The sequence below is a fragment of the Chionomys nivalis genome, chromosome 4, assembly GCF_950005125.1.
Source record: "Chionomys nivalis chromosome 4, mChiNiv1.1, whole genome shotgun sequence".
NCBI lineage: Eukaryota > Metazoa > Chordata > Mammalia > Rodentia > Cricetidae > Chionomys > Chionomys nivalis.
In genome coordinates, this window is record NC_080089.1 from 70,781,846 (window position 1) to 70,792,304 (window position 10,459).

The 10,459-nt window shown below is 44.0% G+C and overlaps 1 protein-coding gene across 1 annotated transcript; it reads right to left on the minus strand.

The window, feature by feature from the left end:
- Nucleotides 1-1,553: 1,553 nt before the first annotated feature.
- On the minus strand, nucleotides 1,554-9,502 carry Polr2m (RNA polymerase II subunit M). The gene is made up of 4 exons (XM_057766999.1): nucleotides 9,222-9,502; nucleotides 6,434-7,069; nucleotides 4,274-4,478; nucleotides 1,554-2,633 (listed from the first exon to the last, which is right to left on the minus strand). The coding sequence occupies exons 1-4, from the start codon at nucleotides 9,332-9,334 to the stop codon at nucleotides 2,490-2,492; spliced, it is 1,098 nt and encodes a 365-aa protein (XP_057622982.1). The 5' UTR covers nucleotides 9,335-9,502; the 3' UTR covers nucleotides 1,554-2,489.
- Nucleotides 9,503-10,459: the final 957 nt, after the last annotated feature.

A 10,459-nucleotide genomic window follows, 5' to 3' on the forward strand; every position in this document is an offset into this window, starting at 1 on the left:
CCAGCCTGGTCATGTAGTGAGTTTCAGGACAGTAAGAGGTACATAGTGGGGGGAGGGGGAGGACAACGACACACAATGACATGGGCATAACACACAACACACAGGAGATGGGAGGGGGATGGGAGAGGAATGAGGACACCATAATGGGAACACGGAGATGACATAAAAACAAGAATTTCTTTGAAGCATACAAGCAAAGGCAGACTCCTGGATAAAGCCAAGATAAACATCATAAACTATATTAAAAGGCAAATGGTTCACTAAAAAATAATTGCATGACAAAGGGTGAAAAGTGAGAAGCCAAGGAAAAGGGGCAAACTCTCTAAAAGATTGCAAACATATGGATAAAGCCATTCTCAGACAAGTTCTTTAAAGAGGAGCAGTCACTTGCCTAGTAAGCCAGTAACATTAAAAAAAAAAAACACTTCATTCAGAAACATGCATTTTAAATGTAGCCCTTTTCAGCAATTATTCAATTTACAAATCTCTTTTTAAGTATTAGCTTTAAATTATGCTTATTTCTAGTAAGACTATAAATAATCTCTGCAGTAACACACACGAAGAGCCTCAAAAACTGACCTGCATTCTCACTTATGAAGCTTCACTTCTAAGCCACGGCTGAGGGTACAGACCTGTCACCCCAACTTCCCAGAGGTGGAAAAGCTCAACTGGGGTAACTTGGGGAGATCTTGTCTCAAAAATAAAGTTGGGAGCTCAGAGGTTAAGAGCACTGGCTGCTCTTCCAGAGATCCTGAGTTCAATTCCCAGCACCCACATGGTGGCTCACAACCATCTATATTAAGATACGGTGCCCTCTTCTGACATGCAGGCACACATGCCGACAGAACATTATACATAATAAATACATTTAATAAATAAATATTTTAAAAACTGAAGTCAGCTGAGGCTGGTGATACACATCAGTGGTAGAACATAGGTTCAGCCTGTGCTGGGCCCTAGGTTCAACACCAGCATCATGGGAAAACAAGTTCATTTCTAGAAAAGGTCTGGGAATAAGCAGATTTGAGGACCTTCTGAGGTGTCGGTCCCATCACCATTCACTGACTATCACTTAGTGAAATATGCAATTGTTAAAGAGCTATGGAGCAGCCATAAAAAGCATTTTGTGGCTGAGATTTGAAATACTTAATACAGGAAAATGTTAGCAAAGCAAAACACAGAGAATATGCATAAAATGACTGTAGAAAAGGATGTCAAAAAATGAACACTCAAATATTAGCAGATGGAATGTCAGCTCACAGGGATGGACTTGGCAACTTCATGCATGTGCATGAGCTCTCCTTTACCAACTAGTTCATTCTATAAACAACGTCAAACCATCTATTAGTGGCTTTAAAACCAGATTCTGTCTAGTTCTTACTGCAGGCCTTTTCTTAGTGGGAGAGATATGGAAAGTACTTATTTCAGCTAGAAGCATCCCCTATGGAACCTTCACATGTGTATCTGACCTAAATGCTTTCAGTCCATTTTCATGTACGAACACAGCTTTTAAAGAAGTAAACTTCAAACAAGTACCACAAACCATTAGCATGTGAAGTTGCTCTGATTGGTATTTTATTTCTCCTTTACAGGTTCCACATAATAGACAAAGGTTTTTTGATAACATATTGTTATCTTTGCTGGAGATGATCATATGATCATTCTAAACAACACAAATGTGTACATACAAGAGACTGAGGTTTCTGCAGCCTATAAACACCTCTTTGGGTTTAAAAAGGAAAAAAGCAATATACGACAATTCAACCGCAACTCTCAGAAAAACACCAGTTTCCTGACCAAACATGAGTGCCCTGTACATGGACCTATCATCAAAGACAGCAAGGAGCTGGGGGAAGCCAAGAGCAGCTCCCCACACCAGCTCAGAAGACCCTCCCCATCCAGCACCTCCTCAAGGTGCTCCATCTTCATCACAGGAAGATAGCGGTCACCCCAAAAGAAGACAGGAGCAGCAAATAAACATTGTTGTAAAATCTGAGTGTCTTCCACAGTATTTCACACCAGCATCTCAGGAACTCCATGCAAGCATGCGTACCATTCTGTAGATTGCTCCCTTCATTTCTCCAGAAAGGGAACCAGGTCTTCCTAACTGATTTTAGGTGCCTGGGAAAACTAAGTATTTCACCAGAAGGGATATAAGCAATGCTATTTGATAAGAGTAATAAGGAAAGAGCATCTATCTTAAAGAAAAGTGTGCTCTACTCACACTAATGTATCAGACCAATGCACAACATACTGCAAAACTGTAATACAATACGGTCAAACACAATGTCAAATATGAAACTGTTCAAGCACATGAAGATCATCTTCTGAAAGACAAGCTGGGTTCTTATTTGTAGCTACCTTTGTGTAACTTTAAAAACTGTTGTCCCTCAACAAGGTCTGACACTGATCTTGATACTTGTTAGGAAGTTTGCTATGAGGCAATGATGGCTCAACAGTCAGGTTCAGAGTTCGCCCGGTGCTCATCTTCAGAATTCATCCGAGGACTGGGCATCATCTTCGTCCCTCACTTCTCGGTATCTCCCTGAAGACTCCCCTTCTGGATTGTAGCTCTGCATTTTAATATTCAGTCTCTCAGCTAGTTTCTGTGCTGCGAGCTTTGCCTGCATCTCCTTGAAAATAAGAACAAAGCCCAAGTTACGCATGTACAGCTTCCCTTACAATATTTCAACACGACCTGGGGAAAAGGAGCTTATACAGGAAGTTGACAGCTGTGTCCTGCCAGACATGAGGTGATGTGTCTGAGAGTTGTCAGCCTGCTGCAATTGCTAGTGATTTCCACTAACAAGCCGTGCTGCAATCGAAACAGCTTACTTCTGTACAAGAAACTGAGAAATCAAATTAGCACTACAGCAGCTAGGAAGAGACAGATATACTAAGTGTGCGTACACACTGAACCAGCTGCCTATATCAGAAATCACCAACGTGGTGCCAACGTCTCCATTGGATAAGACTTTCTTTTCTATATTAAATTATGTTGTCTAGGTTTGAAGAGTATACCTCAAAGGCACAAAAAAAGGCAAGCATTAATGCTGCATGCTGATTGCTCCTTGATAAGTTTTACAGAAATTAACACTCAAGAAGATCCAGGTAAGTTTCAGACTGGCAGTGGACTTTTCCATACATAAGAATTACCACCAACTGCTGGTAGGCCTCAGGGCTCATCTCTGATTCACCTGACCCCCCCACACACATTCCGGAACGTCAACAGCCCCCTACCTCGGCCCACAAACATGGGTAGGCATAATTGGTATCTACTACTACTATTCTGTCAAGCCAACCCATTTCAGAAGGGTTTAACCTAAAAATGTCTCAAGACAGGTATTTAAACTACCCCTAGAGACAATTCAAAGGCCACTCCTCCAGCACAGCAGTTGGATCTGATACTAATTCTAATGCAGTGAGAGAAGAAACACAAAGGGCCAAAGGGCCGTAAAGATATCAGTCCATGCCAGCTGAATGTTTAGGAAAAGCCAAGCAGAGTCAAAGATAGTTTGACTTTAGAAGATGCAGGAACCTGACTAAAATCCAACTAAATAATTCAGGAGAGGGGGAACTCTTTCTTTCCCAGAAACTCAGAATGTTATAATCTAACCATAACTAATCTCCACACTTATTTCTCCCATCCTGCTAATCTGAACACAAACTATATCAGTATTATACATTTTATTTATAGACAAGGTCTCATTATTTATTTGCTGTGTAGACCAGGCTAGCCTCAAATTCAAAGAGATCTGGCTGCCTTCACCTCCCAGCTGCTGGAATTAAAGTGACAGAACTAACAGTGTACACCATCACACCTTAATATCCATTTTCAAAACTTATATGCAAAACACAGTGCTATCTACAAATGAATAAGACCCAAAGTAGGAAGGACCACGAATAATGGTCTCAAGCACCCCACCAGCAACTGGCAACCCAGCATGATCTCCTGTCCTTCTGGGCTGGCTCCTGTACTGTGGGAGACGGAACTAGAACTGTCTTCCTAGGCAGGTCACTAAGACGATGCCTCATGGGAGAGGGGCAAATGTTGTCCCAGCAGCAGCAGCAGCAGGCTGATTCACATCACTCCAATCCTCTCCCTGGGTCTACTGGCGAATTACTATTGAAATTTCCTATAGTTCTAGCAACTTTGTGACTGAAAACTAGTAGCACATCTCTAAACCCTGATCCTTCTATTCTGCCAGGGTAATTTCTGACTCCTGAAGCGGTAGCCAACACAGACAAAAAAAACCCAAGACTCCAGAACTACCTCGTAATTCTGCTTCTGTTCTTTCTGCAGGGCCAGTGACTCTTCTATGGAGAGCATCTGTGCAGGTAGGTGGTGGAGCGGAAGGAGGCGTGCTGCTGTGATGTCATCAAGATGCTGCCTAGCCCTGCGTCGCTGCTCTTCTGAGGAAGCAGGAGATTCACCCCTCTGACAATGACTTGGTGAGTCACTCTGTTGAGTGGGTAATCTGAGAAAGGAAGGGCAGGCACAATAAATGCATGGGCACAAAGATGGTCTTTAGCCCAGGAGCCTACTGCTTCTGTAGGGTAAAGAATGAAGTCTGTCCATGTTTAGTGCTGACAATAGGTGCATGTACAGATTCCTTCCTGCCTCTCCTCCTCACACCTTACACTCCCCTTCCATTCACCCAGAGAACACTGTAAAAGAGCTTAATGCCCAAAGGAAGCAAACATGGTACTGTTCCCAGTTCTGAAGAAAAGGGAGGGGCTGGAAGTAGAGGCTTGAGGGAGGAACTGACAATTATAGCCCCAGAAATGAGAACCTTCTCCTTCAAAGACGGTGAGATTGAAGAATCACCGTGGACAGGAGATGGTAGAGGGGATAGGGGTGGTCGTGTATGAGACAGTGCTGTCACTATTAACTTCATGAATGTGTAAGTCTCAGAAGAAACTGGCATTCTGCACTGTAAATGAACCTGAGATGTCACTGAACACTCAGGTGGTCCTGTTTTATAGCTAACTGGCCATGTACATAGCAAGTTCTGCAGAGCTGTGAGCAGATGAGGCATTCTCTAATATCCAGATAGTACAGAGATCAGAAAAAGAAAAGTCAGAGAAACTAGCAGTGGTTCTCAACCTTCCAAATGCTGCAACCCTTTAATACAATCCCTCCTGTGGAGACCCCAACCATAAAATTATTTCATTGTTATTTCATAACTGTCATTTTGCTGTTATGAATCATAATGTAAATATGATATGCAGGATATCAGATTTGACCCCTATCAAAGAGTCATTTGAGTCCTCACAAAGATGTCATGACCCCCAGGTTGAGAACTGCTACTAGCACACCCTCATCTCACTGTGCACACACAAGCCCAATGCCACGTATTGGTGGCCAGCTGCAGCCTCTCTTGGTCTCTTCTATGTACAGGGTGCCCCTTCCCTCTCCAACTCACCAATCCTGGTGGTCCTCACTGCTCATTCCTCACCTTCCCTATTCCTAGCCACAAGGCCATTGACTGGGCCACCTTCCTCTTTGACACCCTGGCCTTCCAATGTGACCTCCTAGGAAGACAGAGCACTCGGCATAGAAGACGAGACTCCTTCGAGACACCTTATCAAAGGCTATTTTTCTAGCTAAAAATTAATGTACCAGGACCTGGTTTTCTAAACAGAAGTAACCACTGAAGGTTAAAATGATGGTGGAGTAAGCTTAAAGTCTCTGCAAGAACAAACATGATATTGGTTTTTGGAAGCTTTCTAAGAAAATGCCAGCCATGTTCCCCTTTTGCGTCTGGCACCACCTACGTATGTCAAGATGGGCAGTTACCCTGAACAGTTGGCCTAAATGTTACAAACACAATTCTTTTCTCCTTAAAGAACTCTTTTTGTGTGTGTGTGTGTGTGTATGAGAAACATTATAGCAAAGAACTTAAATACACGATTTTTCTCCCCCATTTCCACCAAATCTATTTTTAGTTAATTTTTTAAAAAATCCTTTTAGCTTCCCTTCCCTGGAAACCACTATCACCTAGTTTAACGTTTCTCCCAAATTTGGAAACCTTGAGTGGCCCTCTAGATCCCAGCCTCTTTAAGAAGCAAAATCTTTACGTCACCCTGCCCCACAGCTCTGCTGATGAGGAGCCTATTAGTTCCTGCAACTGCTTCTCTCAGCTTATAACACAATTGAGGGGAGCTGCATACTAGCAAATGGTACCAAAACAGTCATGATGCATCTGCCCTCCCACTGTGTTTATTATGAAACACTGGCTAAGTATCTTGATACACACTATTCCCCATCTGCTTCTTAAAACCCTGTTAATAACTTGCCTTCAAAACTAACATTTTTCCAAAAACAGTCCTGCAGTCGAGCCACGCTGGTCTATTTCAGTTTGCTCACTCCTGCTTACACCTCTCACAGCACACACAACATTCCCAGAGCAAGCCTGTTCCTGACACTTACACATTGGTCTTAAACTTATGAGGAGGGGGCACGGGGTTTTTGGCTCGCATTTCTAGCACTTCCATGTAATGAGGCCTCTTAGGAGTCTCACTATGGAGCCCTGGCACGTTCTCAGTGCTGGTGTTTTCTTCTGAGGGCTCACTCTGGTCTGCAATTGTGATCTTTTGCAACTTAGAGAGAAACAGACTGTCAATGCCACTGGAAATGTCTTCCGCTTGACTTGAAACAGGGCGTTGGGGGAGATGTTCGTTAACTTCAAATGAGGGTACCCTGGCTTTGCTGCCAGGAGCTGTACCCGGGTTCACTGTGCAGCCAGCCTCCAAAGTCTCTTCATTGCCTCTGGGAGTGAGATGCGCAGGTCCTTGTGTTTCTGAGGTTGTTCTGGATGATTTGTCTACAGAGGAACAGTCAGGAACTAATGATGAAGTATCAAGCATCAGGTCAGAATTCTGGGCCTTGTCTACGTCGGTATCAACTCTTGTGGCTGCTTTTTGCCTTAGCTTACAGTCTACACTAACAGGATGAAACAGTTCACTTCTCGCTCTAACCTCTTCATGTTCTGCAATGGCAGCTTTCAGTTTGGCGATGGTGTCCGAGATCTTTTTACCTTTGTCGGGCAATTTGCAAATGAATTTTCTGTCAAATGCAAAAAAAAGAAACCAACATGTACGCATTAGAGTCATGTTTTTAAACATGAAAACACAGTATTTAAAAGACAAAATGCAATCCTCGAAGAAAAGACAGAAGGGACCAAACAAATAAAATTATTCTTATGCTCCCCCAATCAAGGGAGTGCTTTGAATGGGTAATTATTTCAGAAATAAAAGTTGTATCTTCCTAAGCTAAAATCTGAAATTCTTCAAGCCCAATCATCGACTGCCCCATGGAAAGTTATACACCTGACCATATGATGAGATGCAGTCAAAACCCAAGCTATAAAGAACACAGTACAAAATTACTTGAAGGCACATAAGAAACAACTGAAATTCATCTCTGCACACGCACACATTTATTCTGAGCCCCCTAAAAATATGAAATTCTGTTCTTAAGCATTTAGGAAAACAGATAGTCAACCAGTAGAATAAAAATAAAGACCAGTGATTTAAAAAAAAAAAAAATCTCTGAATGAGGCTGCTCTTTTGGGTCAAAGGCACTGTTTGCCATTTCTGTGGGGAAAGGTGAGTACATCAGGTTTCCCAGAGGTCACATAATGGGATGACATCACTATCTTACAAAGGAAGATGGATTTGCGTGTCTTTGTGTTTGAAAGACTGCTTAGTTGTTTCTGATAAATCGGTAATGTTCTAGATTCAGTATACAAAAACAGGAGCTCTTAGGGATGCCCAGTAATTCATAAAGAATCTAAGAGTGAGCCAGCCTTTAATCCCAGCAATCCCAGAACTCAGGAGGCAGAGGCAGGCAAATCTCTGTGAGTTCAAGGCCAGGCTGGGCCAGAGTGAGTTCAAAGACAGGTTCCAAAGCTACACAGAGAAACACTGTCTCAAAAACACAAAACACACACACAAAAACAACAAACAAACAAGAAGAATTTAAAATGTCCCACGATCAGCAAGGGCAGTGGTGGCACAAGCCTTTAATCCCAGCACTCTGGAGACAGAGGCAGGCGGATCTTTGTGAGTTCGAGGTCAGCCTGGTTTATAAGAGACAGCCTCCAAAGCTACAGAGAAACCCTGTGTTGAAAAACCACACACACACACACACAGAGGTCCCATGATCAAAAGGTAAATTTATTGCTAATATTAACAACCCATCTACCTGTCTCGAATAGGAACCCATCCTGCAAAGTGATCATTGGGTCCTTGTGCTCAGTGAAATTCCCTTTCTGGTTCTTTTCTTTGGTTACGTAACAAATGGAGCCCTCTTAGGTCCTCTATTCATCGGCATACCACACACATTCATTCGGACGTTTTCAACGGTATTAATGCCTCTCGGCATCTCAGCGTCCTCTGCTTTTCCAGCCTTCTCCCCTTCGAGCCCGGCACCCATTTGTCAGGATTCCATCAATTGGCTTTTAACTAACTAAACGTCTGCCATTATTCCCCTCAACTAAATAGACCCGAAATAAAAAAAAAAAAAAAATTAACCTTGAATCCATTCCTCTCTCCCAATTTTCTCATTATCCTTTGTGGCTCCCCAGAAACTTAAGCCACCTGTTAACTATGAATACATATTTATCTCCAAATTATTCCACCAGTACTTATTCTTCCCAGTCCCTCGGCTGCCTTCATAGTTCCCTTTCCCCCTTGCTGAAAATCTCTAGAAAATTATCCTTTTGGTATCTTTTGCCTCTTATTACTTCAATTCCTTTCCTGAACAAAGCTGCCTTTCAAAAAAAAAAAAAAAAAAAAAAAAGCTATCGTCATCTACCCGTTTACAGGGGAAACTTTCCAGGCCTAACTGGCCACTCTTTACAGCTCGTTCTCCCATCTCCTTTGGTTTGGGAAAATGTGGGGCTCTAGATGCAGAAGGGGAAATCAACACGTTCTGCTCAAGAGGATTTGGTACCCAGACTCTCTCAAAGCCGTTGTGGGAACACGGAATCAAGCAGGCACTGCTGCCTAGTGAGGGCCAGGCAGCATGGAAGGCGCGCTGCGCGCAGCACGGGCCTGGCCAGGAGGCCTGAGCACGCAAGGTCACCTTCGCCCGAAAGGCCGCAGTGGGGAGCGAGGGGCTGGTCCTGGATCCCGACCCCCGAGGGCCTAGTCCTTGATCCCTATCCCGATCGCCGGCATCCGCGACCCCCCCGCCCCTCCGAGCCACCGCTTACTCGTTGCGCAAAAGTCTCTCCTGGCGCCTCAACCTCTCCCGCAGCTCCGCCGAACTCCGCTGCCCCAAGTCCTCGGGAGCTGGGGGCTCGAAGCCGCGGGGCAGCGAGAACATTGTGCACGGGCTGCGGCTGGCGCGGCGGGCAGGGTTCCGCGGCGGGGCCCACAGCGGGCGCTGGCTCCGCGGCCGGCGGCGACTCTGGTGCGGGAGCGGGAGTCGCCATTTTCCCGGAAGAGCGCGGCTTCTTCCAGCCGAACGGAGTTTTCTGGAAATGCCGGAAACGGACAGAGCCAGGAGCAGGGTCGCCCGGGGAAGCGCGCAGGGGCGGAAGTTACATCACCGCAGACGCGGGTTTGGCGGGCTTTTGCTGGGTGTGTGTCTTCTGCTTTCCTGGCTTTTCGCCTGCGCTTTGAGAAAGTATGGGACTCCCACTCTAAAGACCCACTGACTCACTTCTAGTAAGTAAAATATGGCAGAAGTAATAGAGTGTCTCATCTAAAATTAAGCAATACAATTTTTGGACGAACATTTCGCAGGGATTCCTGAATGAACAATAACCACAGTAAAAATAAATGACAGGGGGTTGTAGAGACGGCTCGGTAGTTAAGAGTGCAAAGTGTTCTTTCAGAGGACCAGAACTTGGATACCAGCACCCCTGTTGAGTAGCTCACAATTGCCTTTAACTGCTCAGCGGAGCATCTCACAACCTTCTCTGACTTCTGCAGGCACCTGGTTCGCATGCACACACATCCCCACACATGCACACACACAATCTAAACTTAATAAAATAAATCTTTAAAAAGTAGTGAATGACCAATATAACTAGCCATAATAAAGTGCATATTATAAACACAATATAGCTAGGCGTGGTGGTACACGCCTATAATCCCAGATTTAGGAGGCAGAGGCAGGGTTATCTCTGTGAGTTCAAGACCAGCCTGATCTACACAGTGAGTTCAAAGCTACATAATGAGACCCTGTTTCAAACAAAACAAGATTTGGCTATTTGACCAAGTCAGACTATCAGAAATTAGAAAGATTGACCGTGTCAACTGTTAGAAAAAAAATGAAGAACAAGTGAGATTCTTATAGACTGCTAATGTTCGGAAGGGGCTTGCAAAGAGCCTTTCTGGAAAATAGTTTGATAATTTCTGAGTCTGGATTTATTAATGTTTAGTGTAATGGTCTTGAGGTTCATCTATGCCAATGCTTTTTATATTGCTAAGTAGTACTGCACTG

Coding starts and splice junctions, on each gene's coding strand:
- Polr2m (XM_057766999.1), bottom strand. CDS start 9,334: ATGTTCTCGCTGCCCCGCGGCTTCGAGCCCCCAGCTCCCGAGGACTTG. Junction 7,070..9,221: donor GAGAGACTTTTGCGCAACGA/GTAAGCGGTGGC, acceptor TGCATTTGACAG/AAAATTCATTTGCAAATTGC. Junction 2,634..4,273: donor AACAGAAGCAGAATTACGAG/GTAGTTCTGGAG, acceptor CTTATTTTCAAG/GAGATGCAGGCAAAGCTCGC.